This window comes from Onychostruthus taczanowskii, unplaced genomic scaffold (assembly GCF_017590055.1).
Source record: "Onychostruthus taczanowskii isolate IOZ18803 unplaced genomic scaffold, ASM1759005v1 scaffold1, whole genome shotgun sequence".
Taxonomy (NCBI): Eukaryota; Metazoa; Chordata; class Aves; order Passeriformes; family Passeridae; genus Onychostruthus; species Onychostruthus taczanowskii.
Window position 1 is genome coordinate 35216339 of NW_024496525.1, and position 25596 is coordinate 35241934.

The 25596-nt window shown below is 45.7% G+C and overlaps 1 protein-coding gene across 1 annotated transcript in view; it reads right to left on the reverse strand.

Moving 5' to 3' along the window:
• PRKCH (protein kinase C eta) overlaps positions 1 to 25596 on the reverse strand; it is a 113418-nt gene that overhangs the window by 66465 nt on the left and 21357 nt on the right. Inside the window, exons 2-3 of the mRNA XM_041427644.1 lie at positions 20085 to 20148; positions 534 to 684 (exon numbers count right to left, since the gene is read on the reverse strand). Of these exons, the coding sequence (XP_041283578.1) occupies positions 534 to 684; positions 20085 to 20148 (215 nt within the window). The remainder of the gene's footprint in view (positions 1 to 533; positions 685 to 20084; positions 20149 to 25596) is intronic.

Sequence of the window (25596 nt, forward strand, 5' to 3'; positions counted from 1 at the left end):
CACATATTACACTGATCCCAGCAGCCCACACCCTGTTATTATTTCTCCCACTCCACGTTCTTTTGAGACATATCTATGTTTTTCTCCTTGCTCTGCCTACTACTCCACGTGCATCACTTCACACCTCTCTGATGGCTTTCCTGTTCTCAGGAATTTTCTCTAAACTTTCAAGCAACTGGTTTTTTTCTCAGTGTAATCTCAAAGTTCCATTCCAGTGAGTCGGGTCTTTCTTCGGGTTGCTTCATTACTTTTTTTCCCTTGAAATAACATCTGTTGTTACAAGGGAGGTACACTGCCACATCCCCACACCAAGCCAGTTTGCTTCCAGCACCCAAGATACAGAGAAACCTCTGGCCTCTCTGCAGCAGACTCCAGTATGGAGCACAAATGTACCCTGAAAACCCGATGACCAAAAGGCATCACATCGGAGGCCCAGCGTAAAGTCCTAAGTGACATTCAGGATTGTGGGTACCTTGTCCCCAGACCACAAAGGACTGGGGAGCCCTGTGCCAGGGTGTTTGGGCTGCTCTTACCAGATGAACTCCCTGCAGTGAGAGCAGTAGGTGGGCTGTCGCAGGTAGGTGGCCATGAACTTGTGCCCGTTCACCTGGTGCACCCGCCTTCGCATCGCCCGCTGCCGCTTCCGAGTGAGGTTCTTAAAGATCCGGTCCCTCTGCAGAGTCCCTGTGCAGGGGGAGAAGGAGAAAAAAGGACAGCAAGACATTAAGGTCATCACACACAGTTCTTGCTTCTGGTTTTTCTACAGCATTCCGTTTGGGCCCTCAACCTAAGGAGGATGTGGAACTGCTGATACAAGCCCAGAGGTGGCCATGGAGATGATGCCAGGGCTGCAGCTCCTCTGCAGTGAAGATGGGCTGGAAGAGCTGGGACTGTTCAGTTGGAGAAGAGATGGCTCTGGAGAGACCTTAGAGCTCCTTCCCAGTGCCTGAAGTGGGCTACAAGAGAGCTGGAGAGGGACTTTTGACCAAGACATGGAGTGACAGGACAAGGGGCAATGTCTTCACACTTAAAGACAGTGGGCTTAGATTGGATGTTTTGAAGAAATTAATGACTGTGAGGGAGGTGAGGTCCTGGCAGAGGCTGCCCACAGGAGCTGTGGCTGCCCCATCCCTGGAAATGTTCCAGACCAGGATGGATGGGGCTTGGACAAACATGGTCTAGTGGAAGGTGTCCCTGCCCATGTCAGGGAGTTGGAATTAGATGGTATTTAAGGTCCCTTCCAATACAAACCATTCTATGATTCTATGATAAAATGCTTTCAAAAGCCACAATTACATCCCTGGTTCAGAAGTTAGGGGACTGTGGTCTAGAACAAGGATGGCATCTGGAGCAGGTACACAACTTAATTGCCATGTCCCTTTTAGCTCAAAATTGTAGTTTTTATCTAGAAATATCTGCCTTTTCCTAACTTCCCCTCACTCCTCTCCTATACAGAGACATGCCAGTAAGCTATTAATTCAAAAACTGTAAATAGACCAAAAGCTCAAGACTAATAAGTCGTATAATAATAATTCACAGCTTTTTGGGCAATAACTCCTGAAAACATGACTACCCATACCAACTGACCACCACCACACTTGCCGAGTGAAAGCAGTGCCTTTCTTTGAGAACAGTGTTCATCCACCTTTGGTATTCTCATGCTACATTTCTTTGTCACTATTTGCAGCATTTTTACAGACTTCCAATACCTCCTGTGCTGGTAAAAAAAACCAACCATAGCCTACTTTCTCAATTATGTTGTTTGATATGTGCCACACTCAGCTTCCTTTAGAGGGTTCATTTTCCAAAGGTTAGGTAATATTTGATAGTTCTAGAAAGTAAGGATCTAGGAACTGCTGGCATTCAAATCTGAATTGTCTCAAAATAAAATTTAATTTTAGAACTGAGTAGACTATTTCAGTTAAAAGGGACTTACAATAATCACCTAGTCCAACTCTCTGACCACGTCAGAATGGACCAAAAGTTTATGTACTTTAAGAGCATTGCTCAAACATTTCTTAAATATGACAGGCTGTGGGCACTCACCACCTGTCTATGAAGCCTTTTTCCATGTCTGAATCATCTCTCATTAAAAAAATGCTTCCTCATGTCCAGTCCAAACTCCTCTGTTACAATTTAATATCACAATTCAATTATCTGTCAATATAATCTAATCTTTTTACTGAGTTTAGTTCAGCCACATAACAATTTCCTAGCAAAGCTCAATTTACACAAAACAAGTGTCTCTCAAAGGGCATGAACTGAGCTCTAGATCAAGAGAGCCATTCCCATTTAGGCAGCAGCTGTCCAAACTGCATATCCCAGCCAGCTGGTCTCTGGGATCCTCACACAGACCTGGAAGGACTCAGCTGAGCTTCCCAGATCAAAGCCTCATCTGGGGCACACTTGCCTCAGAAGAAAGAAATAAAATTTGCAGTTTTCAAGCTAGTTAGTTTGCACAGTAAAGGCTCTGAAAACAAGGGCATTTTTGGCAGGGGGGACAACACAGAATGAGCCAGAGGTGACTGTGCAACAGTGTTCTGTATTCAGGACTCTTGTTTTGAGCATGGACTGGATGCAAGACCAAAGCCAGCTCCTGCCAAACCCTCTGCATGGATATAATTCCACAGGAAGGCACAGGTCTGTGAGCTCCCAGAGCAGTGGATTGGTAGCAGGACCCAAACACAGCTGTCACCCTCCCACTTATCTTGCCACAAAAAAGGGGGCAGAGCAATTCCCTGCTTTCAACTGGCTTTGCTGCTTAACCACCAGGGAGAAGGGGGTGGTGGAAATAGAGGAAAAGCTGTCAACCTGATCAAGGCCTGAAATGCAGAAATCCCACATCACAGGCATATTTCCTGGTCCTCTTTGTAGGAGTCGAGATAAGGGAAACCATCCTGTCAGTACTGAGCCCAGCCACTTCAAGGGGCTGTGAGCCACAGGATGTATTCCTCTTGGTGCTCATGCTACAGGTTTAGAAGCAAAGCCAGCCATAAAGCCCAAGGGCTTTCTGCTGAGTTCTCCCAGCCATTTGTGCACATGTCCCTTCCACAGGCACTGATGGAAACCTCCTACCTGATGGCATCACTGTGACACAGAGCATGGTTTGACTTTAGGACAGCTTGCATTTATTTTTTACATGGAAGCACATGCTATAAATTAGGATCTTCCCATTTCAATGCACCAAGAAAAAGGATGTGGTAAGGCTGATCCAAGCATTTAACAGAAACCTGCTTTCTTCAGTGCAGAGCTCCAAGCAGCTGGGCACAGACTGGCACAGAAGAGCCTGCCTTTGTAGGGAAGTGCTCAAACATGTGTTTAATTCCCACAGAGGTCAACAGGACTCAGGGGACCACAGGAATTACCAGACAGAATCAGAACATTGGTCCATCTAGTTCAGCATCCTCTGTCAGTGGGCAACCAGAAACACATGACAGCAAGATGGAGGAACTCTGCAGCTGGGAGATAATTTGCCTTTTTCCCACGCACGAGATGTCATTTTGATCTCCAGAAGTGAGATCTGATTTGTGGAGATTTAATATTCCTTTCAAACGTTCAACCACCATTGCACAAGTTCAACTGCCTTGTTATCTACCATAGGAAACAAGCCCAAAAAGAACCTCAAGAGGTCAACCAAAAGGTCCTCTAAAAGGAAGATGAAGAGACAGTTGCTTTGCTGAGCCTGAGCCTCCTGCAACTTCATGTGAGAATTAAAAAAAAAAAAATCCTTATATTATTACAGAATGTGCCTAACTTCAAATTCAAGAGATCATCACTTTGATCTAGGTTTAGGCAAACATGTAAGTGTTTTTCCTGGGTCAGGGCCACACCTCAACTGGCAAAGTATCCTGTACTGGTGTTCAGCATGGAGAGAACTTCTGGGCCATGGAAAGGGAAGCACAGGGCTTGAGTGGGTGGTGAGCACCTACGTAAATCACCTACAGAAGCAATCCAGTTACCAGCCTGCTCCATGCCAGCTGCTCCATTAGAAGCCCAACAGCTGATGCCCTTTAAGCCCTCATTTAGCAGGGTTTAAAAGAGTATGTTCCAAATTTAGCTCCTACAGCTTCTGGCTTTTTTATGGTTCCCATCAAGAACCAGCATGGGGTAATCACCTCCCTGGTGCTCTCCCATGCAGTGCAGACCACACATGGCAAGAGGGAACCAATCCTTGGCACCAGGAATAGGGGACAGTCAATGACAGCCTGCAAAGCCACTCATGGGACACTGCTGTGCATCCCTGTGGTTTGCCCAGCTTCAGACAGACTGCAATTCTGAAACAGTTCACAAAGCCCAAAAAATTACAGGCACTTGCTTTTTCCTGGGCTACAGAGGAGTCTCCATGCTGCCTGCACTGGTGGATCACATCCAGGGCCAGCCTGAAGCTTCCTCCCTAGAGCTGTACTTGGCTTCCATCCCTCATTCTCCAGACAACAAAATCCCACAGCACAACAGTTCCATCTTGCAGATCTGCTTGTCATTAATACCCATGCCACAAGTTGGGGTATTTTCTTTACTAAAAGCTAACTCATATTTAAAACACTCTTCAAATTTCACACTTTCTCCCACTACTTGCCTGTCAGACCCTGCTAATGTTCTGCTGATATTGCACATCTTTCCGGTAATCCTCACCCATGCTTATGTTCATCTCAATTTACAATATAACATCTGAGTGTTACTAAGCAGGCTTCAGGAAGGCTGGATTACTTTCCACATGACATCAACTCCTTTGGACACTCTTCTTCCCATTTCCTGGTGCTGGCTCAAGTGAAGAGGAGGGGGAGAGCCCAGCACAACCTCAGCCATACCCTGAGCCCAGGTGTAGCTGCAGGAGACCATCCACCACATGATTCAGTGGATCTACATATACAACCACATCCCACAGAATAAATCCCTCTGTCTCAAGGCTTGGGTGCTCATGCATCCCACACACCACACCATGGAGCTGGCCAGTTCACTCCTCCAACAAGCTGCAAGTGATTTTGAAATGGTGAAACATATGGCTACCAAAACCTCCTTCCTCCCAACCAGCAGGATGGCAGTTCCTCAGCTCACACCCAGCACATCTGTTCAGCAGGTCCCAGTGCCACTGGGACAGAGGCTGTGGGCAGAAATCATCCACCAACACAGCACTGAAGCCTGCTAATGGAAAGGCTAAGAGAATTGGGATTGCTCAGCCTGGAGAAGAGGCAGCTCTGGGGTGACCTTAGTGCAGCCTCTCAGTACCTGAAGGGAGCCTACCAGGAATCTGAAGAGAGACTGGTTGCAAGGGTATGTAGTGCTAGACAAGGGGGAACAGATCCAAACTGAGAGAGAATACATTTAGATGAGTTATTAAGAAGAAATTGTTCCCTGCGAGGGTGGTGAGACCCTGGCACAGGTTACCCAGAGAAGCTGTGGCTGCCCCATCCCTGGCAGTGTTCCAGGCCAGGCTGGATGGGGTTTGCAGCAACCTGGGATAGTGGAAGGTGTCCCTGCCCACAGAAGAGGGTTGGAATGAGGTGATCTTTAATGAGGTGGTCTCTTCCAACTCAAACCAGTTTGTGATTCTGTGACAGGGTGGCCAATGCAGCAGCCCCTCATGCCTCCCATCCTTGCTGTCAGAGGATATAAAACCATCAGAGATGTTTTCCCAGCTCATGTTTTGCATTCTGGCCAGTTTCCTATAGGATACATATTTTCCTTTGGACACAGAGAGTGTTTTACAAAACAAAGCCATTCTAGACCATTACAGAAACCCAGACTTTTAAAAGCCTCTAACCTCTAGTAAAGCAGCAACCACCATGAACGGTTCAAATGTCCAAATATTGCTATAAAAGCAGACAAGTAATTGCTCAGTGAAGGGAGTTTCCACATCCGTGGTTCAACTGGGACATCTGTAACTACGAGGTATCCACAGTGCCTGCCTATGTGCAAAACTTAACTACAAAGTTCAGCACTAAAAAGCCTCTTCCCCTTTCCTCCTCTGCACTCACACTGAACATGTGTTTATGGCAGTGGAAATTATACATGCAGCGGGAGAGGAGAATAAATAACCCACCAAGTCATCTGAGGACACGTACAAGCACCAGCACATCCTCACCCACTCAGCAGCCTCTATCACCAGCCCACCTGCCCCTGGGCAGAGAGCCCTCCTTTCCCCCTGCAAACCCACCAAGTCATCTGAGGACAAGCAAGCACCAGCACATTCTCACCCACTCAGCAGCCTCTATCACCAGCCCACCTGCCCCTGGGCAGAGAGCCCTCCTTTCCCCCTGCCCCAGTTTGTATTCCAGGGGGTTACGTCAGGCAAATCCTTACAGTCCTGGTGTGACTACAGCAGGAAAACAAGAGGAAGAGCTGCAGGATGAAGTGGTGTGTTTGGAACTGTTTGACTCGAGTCAGGTCTCATCTGCTGGAAGTAAATCTCACTGTGGTGCTATTGACCACTGCTGTAACACCAGCACAGCAAAGGTCAGCCAGATACCTCCTCACACATGACAGTTCCTAGTGTTACCCTCCCATATGGCATTTTAATATGAAAGAAGTAAAGATATTTTAAAAAGCAATATAAAAGCCTTACATCAATAATGTTAATAAGTAAAAATTTAATTAAGCCTTTTTTTATCAGTACCAGGAGCAGTATACACATTATCCTCCCCTAGGAGCACTGCAGGCAAGCTCCCCTTGGACTGGGTGACACACAAGCATGGAGCAAAGACCAACCACTGATTTTACTGGAGTATAAAAATCAAGATAGAAGATTAAGGGACCCCTCACCTCTTGCAAGCACCACAGCACTGAGCAACAGTCTCAGATCATGCTAAATGCTCATCTAGCTCATGCCCTACCAGTGAGTAGTAGTGGGTGTTTTAGGAAAAGAATACCTCAATCAGATCAAGTAAATTAATTCACCCCCCACACACCCTTCAGCCATCAGTATGTAGATGTTAGGTGTTCTTTCAATATTTACCTAACAGTGGGCTTCCTCACATCTACTGAATATAAATTGAGGCTAAACCAATATGTTTATTTCTCTGGCTGGAAAACATGTAAGTTATGACAAAAATCCCTTACTAAGGTTTTGCATCTTTTAAGCAGGAGTTTTATCACCATAATCCTGTGGATGGTCAAAACCACAAGAAGCTTTGCTAATTAAAATGCTATAAACACAAACACACCATTGAAGAAGCTGACAGCCTGACCCTGAAAAGGGAAAAGGATTTAAACATCTTATTCTGTTTCCCTGTGCTGCAGAGTGAAAGCCTATTTTTTTTTTAAATTACAAAGCTTTTCTTCAGTTCCCCTCAAAAGTTAAGGTGGATGCACAAATCAGCCAGGTGGAAAACAGCCACCTCCACAAAGACCATGTTGACCACATGGGGTTTCCCTCCCAGCAGAAGTTGATCCTTCTGTTGCTTTTGCCAGGCTGTGCACGATCCGGTCTCTGCACTCTGGTTCCAGCCTCAGGAGAGGCTCCTTGCAAAGCAAACATGTGGCACATCAAACACAGGCTGGGACCTAAGTTTGATCCAGCTGCCGTTTGGCCCTCTGAAACTGGATAAAGTTTTGTGTGAAGATCAGAGAAAGAGCCAGCTAGGACTGGCTAGGGCTATGCTGTCTTCCAGGACTTGACAAAAAAGCCATGCTAAGGGCAGATCATCTTTTAAGATGCCAACCTGTCAATATTGTCTGAAAGAGTAAGAAGGAACAATGATGCTCTGAATCCAAAAAAAGTTTTCCCCACTCAGGAATGTGAAACAGCACTATCAGCAGTCTTGGAAATGCAAACATGTAATCATCCCTGCATCAAATCACACAGAACTGTGCACTGGAGGCAAGACCTCTGTTTCTTGTCCAAGTGCTGAAGTAGGGCAGATCCATCTTCCTTGTCTTCTGCCAGATCTAGGACATAAATTCATCTCAGCTCTCAGTGATTAACAGCATTCGAGGACTGAAGGATGATGTTTCAATGTGGCAGCAGTGAGAACAGGATCAGTGAGGTTGACACAACAATATTGGTGAGCATGACAAAAAGCCCATCACAGGCTTATTTCTAGAATTACACAATGATGCCAAAGCTCTAAGACAGAAGAGCAACTTTTGGGGGGCTCAGTTTTCTTCAGCCTCTTGGACTTGGCTGTAGCAGCACCAGGGAGAGCAGGACAGCCCTGCAGAGCTGGAGTGACCAGTGTGTGGCTGCTGGGAGCATCCTCATCTTCAGGAGGGGAGATGGCTGCAAAGCGAAGGGTACAGCCCAGTGCTGGGGCTGAGGGAGGAATAGCTGCTTTTTATATTTTTTTTGTTTGCATAACTTCTGTGAGAACATGAGAGAGCAGGAAGAAGGCAGCTTGAGAACCTCTAAAACAAGTATTTTTCTGCCTCTTCAAGTCTCCCAACCAGTCATGAACACCATACAGGTTACTTTGCATAGAGTTTTAACCCCAACTGCCATGCAGGTTTTCAGATGTGCACAGCGCAGCTTTTCCACATTTGCTATTACCCGATTTTTCTTGGAAAAGTTTTTTTTTCCCCTAAGAAAAGTTGGTTTTAGACATTTGCTTGCAGATGTTGACAGCTCTGAAGCAAGGCACAACAGTATGTTGCACAAGGCTGAAAAATGTCAATGGAAAAGCCTTTAAGCTCATTTCTATAGGGAGTAACCTTAGAATTCCATCTCTGCAAATTTTTGCATTCATTTGCAAAACCTCAGGATATATTTGTTTGCCAAAGAAACCAGGCTTGGGCAAGAATGGCAAAGAACCATCTCAGTTTGCACAGAGAGGAGACTTCAGGAGAAAAGGATTTTATTTAGAAATCAGAAGAGGGATTTGAGGGAGACAAGAGAAACCTGAGCACTGAAGAGAGGCCGTCAGAGCCCCAGGCTGGCACTGTGACCAGAATGCCACCTCGTATCTGTCTCTTACCCAGCAAGACACCGTTTCAAAAGCAAAATAAATCAGTCTGGTCGTATCCCAGACAGGTGCTTCCCTCTGGCTGTAGCTGAACATGGTCTTCCAGCAGAAGTAGAACCTAAAAGTCACCCCAGCCTCACTGTTCCCTCTCACATTGGAGTCCCCTGCCATCTCTTACCTACCAGCATTCAACTGCTCAAAAACCCACTCCTGTCACATAAGAACAGGCAAAAAAACCCCAACAAAACCCAAAACACTTCTCACTGCATGGCTCATTAAAGCCTTAACAAACTGATTCCTCTCCCTCCTCCCCTCACAATTACAATCATTACTATTTCCTTGGGCTTAGACAAGCGAATTTCCATTGCAAAACCTCCTGTTGGTCCTTCCCACTTACTAAACTCAAGAGAAAAATGTTGAGATGTAATTTACTAGGGAAGGGAACCATTTTAATACATTATTCATTAAAACCAGGAAAATAAAACTAACAAAGCAACTTTGATCTTTGCCATGATTAATTCATGTGCCAGAACCCCTCTGATTTAGAAGATCTAAAACCATGCTGGCTGCAGAGCAGAAGTAGCAGCAACAGAGTGACAGCATTTATAAGTCAAAGCTCCCATCACTTGTGCAAAATCCTCCAGAAAAGCAGAAGTGGCGGCAGGGAGATCCTGAACCCCTCCTGCTCCTGCGTGTCACAGCCACCAGCAGCTCACACGCTGTGGGTGCTTCCACAGCAGGGATCACAACTCGCTCCTGGGAGGCCCTGCCCACACAGGGAAGCACGAGATCCAAGTCAAACCTATTTTTAACCAAGTGCAGCTTAAAGCTATTTTTGAAGTGGATGCTCTGGGGACATCCCCCTTTTTGGGCACGGGGGCAGCTTCAGAAGTTGGCTGCTTTGGTATTGAAACAAGGGTGTTCACACAGTGTCTGACAATCAACTAGATCTGCTGAAAACTCACACTTTTATGTCCAGGTAGAGACACAGGTTTAACATCAACCTCAAAAGAAGGAGGAGCAGGAGAACACTCTTGATGGAACACAAAGACAAGACACACAAAGCAACCAGGATGAACAAAAAGCCAGTTGAGATGGGAGTATCAAGCATCTTGTGTCCAGAGGGTTCCAAAGTTTTGCTGCATCTCCACAAATAAGTAACCATTCCTCAACACAGCAGCCATCCCTAGGATGAAATCTTGAGCCTTCCTCACACCAAGGGCACTGCACTTTTCTCCACAAGAAAGCAAACTGTATTCCAAAACACAACTGGAACCTAGTCAGGAGCAAAGTACCTGGGAAAGTTAATTCAGCAGGACAAGTTAAACATTCCCCTTTTTCTGCCACTGGGGCCTCTGACTGCTGCCATGAGAGGCCTCAGCTTTTCCCCTGGAGGTGCACTGGCCTTGGGCTCGCTGGGCAGGATGATCAACACCTGAATCACCACCCTGCTACACCTGGATTCTCCTGGTGGACTGGTCACTCCACAGCTGAGGAGCCGAAGTGATCCAGCAACAAACTCAGCTCTGACCCTGCAGCTGACCCAGGAACCTTTGAGATTTCCATGTGGCAGCTTGCCAATGAGTCCTCTAATTTCAACAGCCTTAAAAAGCAGGTTGTTTACCATGTTGCTCTCCCACGCAGGTTCCCACACACCATGGGCTGAGTAAGACACTGCCACAGCAAAGCATCTGTCAAGAAAAATAAATTCAGCTTCTTGTATTCCCAGCTTACTGGGAAGAGCTCTGTCAGGAAGCAGCACCTCTTCTCATCAACACATTCCCAATTTCCTTGGCAATGCAGCAAGGAAATACTCAGTGTTCAGGCAGGGGATCACACAATCCATCCTGAAACTTCTGCAGATGGCAGGGACCATGAGTGCTCTGCCCCTCCCAGTGCCAGGGGATTACTGGGATTTCCCAGAGGCATTTCCCAAGGCCTTCAGGAAATGCAGTTGTCCCCAGCAGCTAACACAGCCAGACCTGATTCTCTCCCCTTCCCCATCTCCTCCCAAACATGGTTTTCACTCTGCAATACATATTTCTCCCCTTCTGAAATATGTCTCTGGGATTTCAAAAGCAGATGTCCCAAACTCAAACAAATACAGCTTTAAAAATGCTGGCTGCCACATGGAGAGGGTGTTGCTTGCCTCGGCTCAGACTCATAGGATCATAAAGGTTGGAAAAGACCTCCAAGATCATCGAGTCCAACCTTTGACCAAACATCACATTGTCAACAAAACCACAGCACTGAGTGCCATGTCCAGCTGTTTCTTGAATAGTTCCAGGGATGGTGACTCACCATCAGACTGCTTGGGCAGTCTGGTGTCAGCAGTTCCATAACATGACACAATCAATTTCATTCTCCCAAACAGGTGGCCCTTTCCAGCAGGTGTAAGAGCAGCAGTAAATACATATCCTGCCTCCCCACGGGCTGTCCCATCTCACTCCTCTCAATTAACAAACAAGCAGAGGTGGGTGACCAGGAAGAAAGTCACTTTCCCCAACAGCTTGTGAGAGACACCTAAAACCTGTACCTCGCTTCATCTTTTTTCCCTGTCCTTCAATGACGAAGGAACAGTTCAGGAGGGAATTTATTTAGGCTCAAGTGACAGGAGATGAAAGCCAGCCCATGGTTTGATAGTCACAACAGCCCTCCCACAGGTTTAAGCAGTTCTCCCCCAACACAGCACCCTGCCTTCCTTCCAGCACTGCCTTCCCACACAGCCATTTTCCAGCCAGATCATGGGACACAGGGATTTCTCTGCCATGGCCTTCACGTGCAAGCTGTCATCACCCCTTCTGGATGCAACTGGACCCTTCCCTTGAAGGGCTTGTTTTCCCCACTTTGCCTCCCATTCACAAGTGAAATACAGAACCAGAGTCAATGTAAGTAAAAACAGGTGTAGGACTAGAATGAGGCTGTCACTCAGCAAGGATTCCTCACTCAACACCCAAGAACTCTGACCTGGGCAAGCTGGACAAGAAACATTTTTCTGCCTTTGTCCTTGCTGACTTGCAAGTGTGATCTGCAGGTTTGTACTGTGAACATACAGAAAGGACACATTCTAGACATAAAAATTCAGCATTGCCTGACTTTTGAGAGTTTTATTTTCTAGTGATATCCTTCAAATGAAAAGGTTTCTGGCTTTAAAGCAATTTCCTACATTTCACAAACAAAGAAAGTTATTATTGGAAGCCAGTTCCTCTGCTGGAACTGCAGCAGTCTCCTCGGTCCTGGCTCAGCAGCAAGGCTGTGGTTTTGAGCACAGCTCCAGGGAAAGAGGAGAGCAGTAACAGGGGAACACACTTCCCAGGAAAGGACTCTATTTTACTGTGTGGATCAGTGCTAGTGACAGACACACATGCTCAACAAGTCTGGCAGCTAGACGGCAGAAAAGAGCTGAGATTCTGGGATTAAAACAGTTCCAGGCTCTAGCAAGAAACTGGCTTTGATGGTCAGAGTTATGCTGCTGCTGCAGCCTTTCCTATCCCCTGCAGCTCCTCCACAATTCCTCTGTCCATATTCTCTCCTCCCACCTCCTTTAACCTTTTGGGCTTCTTTTTCTGTTTCTTTATGACTACTCCTGCCCATACCCATCCATCACCACTCCCCAGACCAGTCTCCTAATTCCTTCTATCTCTCCTTATATTCCTTATCTCTGTCCTTCTTCCAGACCCTTATTCTCTATTTCTTCTTTTCCCAGTGTTTCCACCATTCACTGCCCTTGTCCCTTGTCTCAGCAGATGGGGCAAGGAGAGCAGGACACCTGCACAGCCAGACCTCCTGCCTTCCTCCCTCCTCTGCACCACTGCAGGGGCTCCCCTTCCTGCCTCACTGCAGCACCCAGGGCAGGGCTGAGCTCAGCTAGGGAGAATTCTGGCCCAAAAACCAACCACAGCCCTGCTCCAATTTCCTAGTCCAGACAGCTGGTGCAGAACTGGCCTCACTCAAAGCAGCCCCAGGGAAGCCCAAAAGCATCCTTTTCAGACAGACAGATTTACCCTCAATTATGAAACTGTCTCACTCCCTCATCTGCAACCACCAGCAGTGATGGCAGTGCCAGGAGCAGCAGCCACCGGGGTGGCTCAGTGCAGGTGGTGTCCACAGCACCTCGAGCCATGCTGATGGCATGCAGCTTATTCCACATCACAAATGAGTAAATTTTTCCCAAAGACAGCAGACAGGGACAGCAGAAGCTTTCATCCCTCCCTCTCTTGCCTCTGCCAAGCTTGAGGTCACCCTGGCCAAACAACGTCAGGATCTCTTTGCTCAAAGCTCTGTTTTGATTCAGCATTTCATTCTGGAAAACAAACAGAATCATTGCTGCTGAAGCACTCCAGGAAACAAAAACAGCTGGCACTGAAGAGCAGGAAACTCATTATTTTCTGCTGGGCATGGTCTGGAACAACCTAAAACAGAGGTGTATAAATTGCAAGGGTGAGTATTCACCTCCTAAAGCACCACTAGAAGATGAGCTCTGCTCCTACAGCTCCATGCCAGCTCACCCAGTTCTGCCCTTGGTTATTTGGGATATGTTGTCCCCCTCCAGTGAGGTGCAGGACTGAACTGTACAACAGCCTCACCAAGCAGCAGACTGATGCTGCTGATCCTCCTGATGTCTGTGGAGCCAGAGGGACCCTTGGGTCTCCCCAGGAGCACTAACAATGCCTGAATTGTTATAATAATAATCACCTCCCAGGTAAACTGAGGTAATTAAACACTGCAGCACAACAGCATTTGTTACCTTCAGGGGACAAGGACTTCTGGGCATTGAACAGGCTGGGCTGCCAGGCACCCAGACACAAGGAAAACCCTTGACTGGGGTGGTACCACCTAAATCAGAAGTCTCCTCCAGCAGCCAGAGTTGAGAGGCTCAGATATTAAATTGGATGCAGCCTAATTTGATAGCTGGTGGAGCTGAAGTTATATGTACATATATGTATATATATGTGTGAGTATATATATATAAAGAGAGAGAGAGAGAGAGAGAGAGAGATGAAAAAAATGAACAGCATGGCTTTGTTGGTATTTTTTTCCCTGCAGTTTCTAGCACATATTTACAGACTGACCCCTGGTAAAGCACTGAGCCTTCTGGACACCCGTTTACCTATTCCATCAGTCAGGCACCTCACAAATTGTGGTCTAGAGAAATTCAGGCACAGTCTGAGGTGTGCTACTGTCAGAGCATCCCCTTCATCCCAGTCCAGGGTATCATCCAGGTGCCTTCAACCACACTGGGTAGAGAGAGGGATGGCCATGAGACAGCATCAGGGTGCAGCACCCAAGGCTGTGCCATCATCCCTAGATCCCAGCACTCACCTCCTACAGTTTCATGTTCCTCTCCTTCTATCCCACACTCCCCATCCTCCACCACTGCAGCACAAACACCAGCTCCAGCACAGCCCTGTCCTCCAAGGCCAAGGAGATTTCATCTCCCCTGGGAACTACTATCACCTCTTCTAGGAATCACATGGAAATAAAGCAAAGAAACCTCTGCTCCTCATTACAGCCAGGAACACTGAAATCCCACTGATTGCAAGCTTGCATATTTATCTCTAGATTTCAGAGCCCAGAAAAAACACAGTCCACTGAGGAAGTGAAGTTAACCCTGATATTGCATTTTGTTGCATTTTTACAGTGCCTGGGTATCTCTGCAGTTGGCAGAGCTTGGCAAGTCACAAATTACGGACAAACACCTCTTGGCCTTAGACACACTGCAATAGCTGTGGGGCTCACATGGGTCATTTTCTGAGAAATAAAAGTAGTCTTGTGGATATGTGGCAGGCTGGGGTGCTGTTCTCCTCCTGCCTCTGCATTACAGGCCCTCCATAAACACCAAGCAAATCACTTCATTTCCCAGGGTTTGGCTCTTCCTGCTACCAGGAATAAACAGCTTTGTTTGTTTACTTGCCTGTTGAAATATTTTTCCCTGTGAAAATTCAGAATTTAACAAACTTGCTTTGTTTTGTTGTTGGTGTTTTTGTTGTTGTTGTTGTTTGGGTTTGTTTGTTTGTTTTTAACAGCAGAGAGACATATGTGAGATATCAGAGTTCCAGGGTGCAAGAATGCTCAGGTTCTCTCAGCAATATTTATTACATGTGAAATGCAATGTGCACATTTTGAAAGTTTCACTTTGAAATACAAAAAAAGAAACTCCTGGAGACTTCAGGTCAAGAACAGAGCTGCTCTTGCTCCCCCTGGCTTGGCTAATAAACCTCTGCTGGGGTGTGCAGAGTGTGACCTCCAGGAGACCAATACCTGCTCAGGACTTCAAGATCAGCTTCTGGAAAATTTTACTTCTAAACTTGGCAGTTTATTTTTTAACCTGACTGAAATCTTTCAGCAAGGATGAAATCCTTCAGGGATCCACTGAAGTTCACCTGCCTGCCACACAGAGATGCACAGCATTTGTGGATTACATTCCTGGTCCCTGCAAGGGCTCAGTCTTCTCAGGGCCCACTCAGGGTGTATTTTCTGCCCTATGGGACTCAACACTGTCCTGACCTATCTCCATCTGAAAATGCAGAGCTGAACCAACATGGAGTGGATCTGGAAATCCCTTGCCTACAGCACACAGGTGTGACAACTGTAAAGCACTTTAAAAAGTGTAGACACTGGAAAAAATACAAGAGTGTAGAAATGCATGTCTCCTGCTGGTCTCTGCCACATAAGACTTTGGGCTAGACATTAAAGACTTCCATGTCCTCAGACTGTGAACCAAAGACAGCAGAACTTTCTTTATCTTATTCTGCATTGTTATGTCCTGTTTGGGCCAGCAGGTTTTTTAAGTGGTATCTACTACAAGCTTTAAAACTCTGTTAGAGCCAGTAAACCAAAAGAGAAGAGTGGCCCAAAAAACCAGGGGATGAGAACAGGGCATTTTTTTATTCCTGCTTCCTAGTTTCCAGTATTTATTCCCTTAACTATAAAAGATGGGCTGAAAACAATCATTATTGCAGTTTACAGAGGACTAGTAAAACTCTTTTTCCTCCCTACTGTGCAAGAACCTGATAACAGATCTGTCAATAGAAATTTTATGGGGCTGAGGAGCTACATTATAGTGCAGAGCAAGGATCTTGTTAGCACAATACTTATATTCCATTTCACACTTTTAAGGCTGCAGATCTTTAGTGGTACCTGTCAGAGAAAACATTATTTCTTTACAAAAACTTTGTGTTAGAAAAATGTGTTTTAAGAAAAATGACAGCAAAAGACCAAGAGTCTCTGTGTTTGAGGACATACCACGTGAATGTGCCAGCTGCAAAACAAAGAAGCATTTCCTGGTCCAGAAGCAGGTTTTGGGTTTCCTGAACCTTTTTCTTAGGTTGCCTGTAGGTAAGCAGGTTCAGCTTCCCCCTTGTGGGGATGGAACTAGATGATCCTAAAGGTCCCTTCCAATATGATTCTATGATTCCTTGCTGCTGCAAACCCTACCAACATGAAATATTTAGTAATAGGTGCTATATCCACTCTATCAACTCACTTGGCTTTTCAATATTCTTGTCATTCTATTTCTTGCCCAGAACTCAAATTTGTCATTGTCTTTACTGACAGAGAAAGAAAAGAAACAATCATAACTTATTTTAGAACGATGAAATTAAAACTGAACTTCAAGCCAGAATTATCACTTTGAGTGACAACATGAGGAAAAAAAAAATAGGCAAATTACAAGAGTTCAAAGCACTAAAATAGAAACACTCTGTTTTCCACAGGGCTTAGGGCTTGCTTCATTCATTAATTCAGTCAGATACTTCATTTGTATTAATTTAATTAGCTCTGCTCAGAATTAAATAGAGCAAACAGAAAGAGAGGTGGCAAACTGAGGGCACGCAGCACACCTTGCAGGCAAAGCTGAGAGGGGACTGGGCTGGCTCTGGGACTCCAGGGTTGCAAGGGGAGAGGTTCAACCCACCCAGGCACACACCTGGGGCCTCTCTGTGTCCAGCCAAACAGCCTGGCCCAAGCACCATCACCAGCTCCTGGGAATCTCTTCTGACTTTTCACAGGGTCCAGAGGCACAAACCACAGCAGTGGTTCACCCACACTCACTGCAAGGTTTTTTATTTCAAATCAATCATATCCTGCCCAAGAAGAGCTAATTCAGGGTTTGCTCTTTCACAGCTGAAACCAGTATTCAGTGGGAAAAACAAGCACTGGAGAGGAGGTCTGAATTCATGTCACCAGCTGAGCAACACCCTCTGGGGCACCTCAAGAGCCCTATGTGTGTAAGAGAGCAATAAAGCAGATTTCCTCCCTTTAAAGAGGGCCTGCAAGAGTTGAGATCTTGTGGACTATCTCAGAGATCCTGGCACACACATGGATCACAGGGAGGGAGAGAAGCAGGACTCTCTAGGTTCTGTTAAACCACAGCTCCTGCAGTCCCCAGGGCTGGGCAGAGCTTGGTGGGGTCCCACACACTGCACCCTGCTCCTGTTCCCAGCTCCTCAGCTGACAACATGCCTCACATCCACAGATGGGGCACATCCACAGCAAAAATACACCTCAGAGAAGGTACATTCACTATTTTTAAGACAGCAGAAGCAAGGAGACAGAGACAGAGGAAAGGAATGCTAAAGGCACCCTTGGTGGGGGGGAAATCATATTTATATCCAGAGTAAAAGGAATAAGAAAGTTTTGAAAAGGAATCATATGACTTGGAAAAAATTTGATGACTTGAAAAAAAAAATCCTAAAAGGGTGAAATAAAGAAAACCCAGAAAAGAGTAAATAAATTCATTTGAGAAGAGGCAGGAAATCAATCCCTAAGCAATGCCTGAAGTCTGGCAGGCAGAAGTCAGTCCTCCCCTTCTCTGTAAAACAGGCTGCACTGAAACAGCTCCTGGGTCAGTGAGGGAGATGGCTGGGAAAGAGTGTGCTTCCCCCACCCCAGCTGGGTGCCAGGGCCACCAGGGATGTGTCACCCTTGGGGAGTCCAGGAGTTGGACTTTGCTGACCCTTGTAGGTCCCTTCCAACTCAGAGTATTCTGTGATTTCTGTGAGAGGTAATCTCTTCCCAAGGTAAGGAGATTTTCATTTTAATTTTGCACTGGTTGCTTTACACAGGAAATGTCAGCTGAATGAGGGTAGTTAATATAATCAAATACAGCTTAGCACAGCAAGTATATCCGAGCAGAGAAAATAAAGAGAGGCAGGTATAATTTCTCTAGGCCTCCCTCACTTCCTATTGCTCTGTTCCTTTCTTTTTTTGAAAAACTACATGTATTTTTAACACATCAAACAGGCAGATCTCCCTGCCCCAAAGCAGCAGGGTAGCAGTGACGGACAGAAGAGCCATATGGGAACCTGCAAAGAACTGACCCCTTTGCAGCTGCGTGTTTGCTATACTGCCCTCACATCCTGACAGATCTCAAATGCCCCTGTCAGACTCACAGGAGTCACACCCAGCTCCCCCATCCCTGCTGTAGGTGAGCAGAACCAAATTAAGGTTTTGGTCAGAAGAACTTTTGATCAAACCAAAAAACCACCACTCCTAAAGGTAAAGTCCAAGCACCACCAGGACTGCCTGTTTACAGTAAACAAAACAGGATAAAGAAAATAGGAAAAACAAAATAAGGCAGTCTCAGGTGGGCTAAAACCCCAGTCTCAATTGTTTTGTTGGAGGTTTTTGGGTTTTGCTAATTTTTCTTCTTATCCCGCCTACCTCCTCCCTCTCTTTGCCCACTTTTTGGATTTTTACTTTACTGGAGGTAGACAGTGGTGCCTGAGACCCTGTGAATTTGGCTATTTCCATAAACAAAACAACTAGAAGTCAAAACAATAAGAAGTCAAAGGGAGCAGGGATGATGTGGCAGTGGCTGCCCTCCAGATCAGGGGAACAAGTGGGAAGCTGTTTTTTGGGCTTTCAAATCATTAATTATTCTCAGACTTTTTTCCAAAAAAACCCTTAAAATTCAAATACCATTCAGAGCCTCCACACTTCCAGCAAAAGAGACAAAAGCAGAATGATAAATATGATATTAGGAACAAGACCTCTCTGTGTATCAGAGGTAAACCCCTGATTCTTCACAAATACCTCCTTTACCCAATGACTGGGAAAAGTCAGTATCTGCAATCAGACTTGCCCTGGATTAAGATTTTTCCAATGTGACCATACATGGGAACAACCAGACAAGAAAAAACCCAAGAGCCACCTTTGATGTTCCTGTTCTGTAAGTCTACACATCCTCAAGAACAACAGAGGAAAGAGAAGTAAATTATTTCCAACATTTCCCATTTCCCTTGGAAAGCAGTAGCTGTAAAAACATCTGAGTTCTGCATTTCTCATTCTGAGACCTTGTTAGCAACATTCTCAGCTATCAGCACAGGTCTGAAACACACTCTGGATTTATGCTCATGCCCACCATTCCTGCTCAACCCTGCTTTAAATGGCCAAGCATGGCACTCCTGCATGTGGATACAAACTGGGATGTCAGTCAGTAAAGCACTCCAGTTTTCTTCTCTTTCCATCCCTGTCTCTGTCATAGGAAATGAAAGCCAATTTCTAGCATTCTTTTCATCCCTGCAAGAAATTCCTGCAGGCCTCCCCAGCACACCTTGGCACTCTCCCTGTTTTCTGGTTACAAATACAGAATTTCCTGGGTTGCTGCAGCACAGCTCACATCCACACTCATAACTGGTATCACAATAAACAACAGGCATATCAAAACCATCACACTATAAAATGCAGTTACCAAAAAAAAAGGCTGCCCAGATACTTTTTTGGGGCAGCTGTCACACTAAAATCTTGCGAGCTTCCTGTGCAAAGGGAATGCATCAAACAGAAATGGTCGTGAAGTAGATGTGAACCATTATGGAATAAAAACCATCCAGATGTTTTAAACACCTCTATTTTAAACATGCTCTGCTTTCTCCTCAGCTTGCCCTTCAAGAGGCAGCCAGGTGAAAAGCACGAGTGACAAAAACAACCTGTCTGAAGGACAGCTTCAGGGAAATAAACCAGAGAGAGCATGACCAGCGAGCTCCCCAGGTCTGAGACAGAGCAGAGGGCACACAGCTCCAGCTGCCACCAACAGCTCCTTCCAGACTTCCCCCATCACTCAGAAAACCTCAGGCACACCACAGCATGTGGCTCCTGAAGAATCCAAATGTCTGCACTGCTCTGGAGCTGATGGCAGGGAAACAGACCAGTCCAGCTCTGAATGGAAACAAGCCAGAGTAACTCCCTTACCTTCTGTGAAGTTTCCTGTAAGAGTTATGACAACAAACACTTTGCCTTCTGGCTCCAAATCCACCTGAAAAAAAAGGGAAGGAAATGTTAAAAGATTGGTTTCTTTGAGGCAGAAATTTTAGATAATATTTGAAGGTGTATATATTCTCATGCACACCTTAACTGAAAAAATAAAATAAAAGCAAACATCTGGTGCCCAAATTGTTTAGCATTCAGGGCTCCATCAAAAATAAGGAACTTGGGTCCTCCTTTTTCCTGGAAGTGCTGAATCATCTCAACCTCGCTAGAGGAAACAGAAGTTTTAAAAAAAATAAAATACAGTTAATAGTGTTCCAATTTGTGAGATAAATGAAGCAGGACTAGCACTGAATTCTCTGAAAAGATCAATGTGCAGCTGTTTTGAGAATTACATGGATATTTCGTCTCTATTATATTTTATCTCAGTGAAATTGTTTCAGTCTCTCAAAATACCATCATTGCTGAGGCAAATGCTTATTTCTTACATAAATCACCTTTTGGCCTTAAACCATAGGAATTAGAAAACAATTGGTGCTGTTACCTAAGGACTTCTTGTCGTTTAATCTAAATTAGATAGAGACAGAGATACAGAACATAATTTTAGGGATCAGAGATTCAATCCCAGTGTCAGCCTGTCCTTGAAAGAAAGCATTTATTTTTTGGTGAGTAGATTTTTCATTTTGAGATACATTTTTAATAAAGGTCTTGCTTTTCATGCTGTTGTTTTGTTGGTTTTTTTTTTTTTTATTTGCCAGCTAAGGATTCCTGACGTTTGAGTCAGGCTGTCACACAGAAATCTCAGTTAAAAAAAACAAAAAACAAAGAAAGAAGTAACAAGGCACCCCCTGAATTTCCCATGAATTTCAAGGTTGAAATTAGCAAAGAGGAGCTTCACACCTCGTGGGTATGGATCACCTGTGCAGAACAGGAATTTTGAAAATGGAGCTCTCTGGGGGAATTAATAGATTGTTCATCCAAACCCTCCCCTGTACAGCCACAGGATGATGAGCTCAGGCTGCCTCCTGTACCCTGTGAGCCCTTGGATTCCTCTCCAGTGTAGACACCCAGCACATCACTGAAATAAACCTCCAACATCAACCTGAGCTCCCCAAGCCGGGGCTATGGACCACCCCAACCCAGACATTTGCTCTTGGTTTCCAAAAAAACGCTGTTGCCACGAACCTACAGGCAATAATATTAAGATACTGAAAAAACAGAAAGGTGAACCCTAAAGAGAAGCCAAACAGCCAAGCTACAAATGGAAGCAAAGCACCTGCTCAGCTGTAGGTGGGAGGAGGTGTCTGAGCTGGGCTGACTCTGCAGGGTTAAGGTACAGAACGCTGACACAGCCCAGAAAAAAACAGCATTCTAGGGTAGGTGAAGGGGAAGCACAGACAGCCATACATTTCCCTAGCCCACAATTTGTTGCAGAAGTAGAGAAATTGTTATTTAAACTGCTTGGCATTTGTTAGGATGAGCAGAAGAAATATTTCCAGGAAAAAGAATGAGCAAACATCTCATTCACATGATGCCAGCTATGGTTCTAAGGCGCCACACACACACTTTTATCAGTGGGACACAAAACAGGGAAGCTACAACTCTACAACTGCTTGGGAAAATCCTACCAAAATGCTAATTTTAGGACATTATGTTCTCCACAAAAAAAAAAAAAAAAAAAAAAAATTAGAATCAGTCTCACAGGGAAATTTTAAAGCAAATATTTAGTCTTGACTCAATATTAATTTTTGTGCTTGTTTGCACTGCATATTACACTGATTTTAGGAAGCTGTGTTTGAGCAGCCCTCTGTCTCCATTAATATTGAAAACAATTCCCAAATAAATTCCAACTCCAGCGACATCATGCATCATTTTTGCCTAAATTTCAGTGCCCTGGAGAGATGTGCAGCTTTGTAAAGAGATGGTCCTTTCCAAAATATATAATAATATATAATAATATATAATCATGCAAATTGATTTATGGGATACCAAGAATTCAGGTTTTATGGAAAAAATCCTTACTTACGTAGGTTTCCAAAATCATTTTCCTGTGCTTATCATTTTCCTGCCAGTCTCCATACAGGACATGTCAGATTCCTGCTTTCACACTGACAAACAGGATCCTTTCTCCCTTCTTCTGACACACAGTATCTCTGGTGGGATGTGGAAAAATCCTGCACTCCTTGTTCAGTCTTAAAAGCAAAGGATTGTCAGGACTCAAGCATCTGGGATGAGGCCAGGAGATGCAACAAAAGCATCACCCACCTTTGACACAGGGCACAGACAAAAACTGGCCCAAAGTCCTAACACACCTTGTTCTCCACCTCCACAAAGAGGATTCCTCTGCCCCTAGCACAGCACAGTCCTCTGCCTAGAGCAGTCTCACAAAACAGAAAAAAACTGATTCAGAAAGCAATAGCAGGAGATTTATGAGGGTTATAAAACAATCTCTCTCGCCTCCAGATTCCAAGATTAAAGACCAGTCAAATCCCCTACACCTACTAAGCAGCTGTGCTCATGTTGTACCACAGTCCAAGAGGACTTGAGCTACACCCAGTGTCTTCTTACAGAACATCTAAGGGGGATCTAATTAAAAATTACAGCTGAAAGGCTCCAAATGAGGCTGAAGCCCCAGCCTGCCAGGAGCTGCTGAAACTTTGGCACATCAGCACTGATGGATGCAGGACCAATGGGGAATTCTTTGTCCTAGACAAGGGTTTAAACCAGACAGTCTTAAGGGTTTATCTGGTCTTAAATTGATAGCAACAGAACAACAAAAGATAACATACCATGAAACAAGAAATAATAACAGACCACGGGGAAAAGTTTGGCTTTTGGACTTGCTGTGATGTTCTTTAAGGATGAATTTGACCAGCTAAGTAGCAGCCAACTCAGTACCTGAGATAACTCTCAGACATGTGGAATGTGCCCGAAACAGAAAATAACACCTGACCTAAAAACCTCAAAGGAAAATGTCTGACCACAGAGCTGAGCTGGCCTGAGAAACATCAGCAGCTCCCGAGAGCAGCACCTGCCTGAGAGGACGTGCTTCCCACCATCACGGGGACACCCTGAGCCATGGCCACCCTCCAGAGTGGCCTCGTGCTGGCAGCAGCTGACGCCTCTGAGCTGCTCACATTTGCTGGGCCCACGGCGCTGGTCCAGCCCCATGCACTGAGCCGGGTGTGAACAGCCAGCACCCTGCTCAGGCTCTGGGGGTGACCTCAGGCAGCCCTGCAGCACAGCCACTCATGCTCCTGCCCCTGCTTCACACCATCAGCATCACCTTCACACCCTCAGCGCCGCTCTCACCCTTGCAGTGCAGCCACAGCTGCAGCACATGCTGTGGGAAACTCTCCTGACCCAGCAACTGCAGCCAGAGCTGTGCACGCAGAAATTTCCCAGACCCAGCTGAAACCAGAGACCCACAGATCAGGGGTCTGGCATCCCACTGTGTCCCCAAAAGGAGGAACTCCTGATACCAGCCCTCCTTCCACCTTTCCAGTCACTTCCAGCACCAGCACTTAATTTCACAGTAAGAGAGGGCTTCTTACCGTGTTCTGTTACTTAATAAGACCTGAGCACTTCAAAAGGGAGCAGCTGCCAAAGGACTGGCCCTCCAGCCATGGAAGGATAACCCGACCTGGGCTGGCAGCCCAAGCCCTGACTCCATGCTGGCACAGCTCCAGTGATGCCAGTACCTCCCAGCACCAGCAAACACCCTCGGGATCCAGCCTCCCAACAGCAGCGTGGGTGGAACACAAGCACCACGCAGACGCAAGCTGTGCTCCTCACTTCTTCTCGGTTTTTCATTTTCCAGCATTGACATTAAAGGCAAAACCTCTGCATTTTTACAGAGAAACAGGGTGTTGCAGTATTAATCTTGACAGAGTTAATGAAGTCCAAAGTAGACCATGAAATCAGTTTGGGTCAACAAAGCAGCTGATATTCTTTGTTAAAGAAAGCAGGAGAGGCTCAACAGCCTGAAGGCAGCACAGGTGATGCTCAGGGGGAACTCCTACACCATAGTATAAGAGAAGTGATACAGGAATGTAACCATCCATATGTATTTGACACAATCATCAAAGAGTAATATGTACAAAGTTTCCTAATGCCAAAGATCAGGCATGGGATAACTTATTTTAGGGAATCACAAGCTTATGCCTGGAAGGTTTAGTATCAAAGCCAAAGGAAAGTCCTGTTGTATTGGAAGCAAAGGAGAAGTATGAAATTCTATGCATGCCTGATACTGTGAATGCTGTGAGGTGCAGTGATCCCAAAAAAAAAAAATCAAACTAAACTGGTGGCATGCAGCATCATATCACTGGCAGGTAGACCTGTAAACAATCATCACCTTATCCCCTCTCCAGCACTTTCATCCTCAGCCTGGTCCCCCAGGGAAGAAACAGGGGGAAAAACACAGACTTTCTGGCTAGTTTAGAGGTAACTTGGCCAAGTTTTAGCTCACTGGGAGAGGAAAGTGTGCTTATCAGTGTAGTAAATCCTCTAGTCACCCTCAAGGAAATGAAGGCAGCACGTTTATCCACAGCACAAGGGGTGGAAAAGATCAACTGCTGGAGCTCAGCTATACCTGTGAGAACAGCACAGGATTTTGACCCAGAGCTAAGCACACACTTCAACTTCTGCTGAACTCCACAGCCGAACCAGGGAGAACAAGTGCTGGAGGATTTTGGCAGGAGAGCTGGAACCGGGCAGGTAAGGATGGTGAGTTCAGCCATGGCTTCATTACACTTCCAATGAGAGGCACAGGCCTTTGCCAGGACAGTGTGCTGGGAGTTAGGAACTCCACTCCTAACCCAAACCACTCACATGGTGCCCCATGCCTGAACTTGCTGGGATCCTGCTGTTCCACGTGACTTCAAAGGGAGCTGCCAGGGACTGGTTTCCCACAAGGAGGGGCCCCAGTGAACCATCTCACACACCTTCCTCAGAAAAGGGCTGTGCTGACATCCTTCCCAACAACAGGGCAGGTGTTATTTACTCCCCTTCTCTGCATTACAAAAAAATAAGTTAGTTCAGGAGCAGAGAGACCAAAACAGGGCTCCTTAATCACATGCCTTCACACATATAATAAAAACTGGCCGTGCGTGATTCATCAATGGAAGAGGTTTGGAAAACAAATTCAGAAGGAGGGTAATCTCTCAGGCAACGTATCAACACCCAGCTGAAGCATCCACTGAACTCGAAGAGCAGGTATTGTGAGTTGGCCTCCGAGAGAGCCCGGCCTGCCCCGGGAAAGGATGGGAAGAGGCAGATCCAAAGGGTGCCTGCCTGCAAGTTGCTCACTCTCCAAAATCAAGATGAGGTAGATAAGGTGGGCCTCCTGGATGAAAAGACATCTTCAACACTGAACCTGGCAAGAGCACTACACCTTGCAAACACAAGTTTATAAGATTTTTTTTTTTACCCCCCCTCCTATACCCTAACAGATAATCCAGTCTGGGAAGGCTCATCTGAAGCACATCAGAATCAGTGG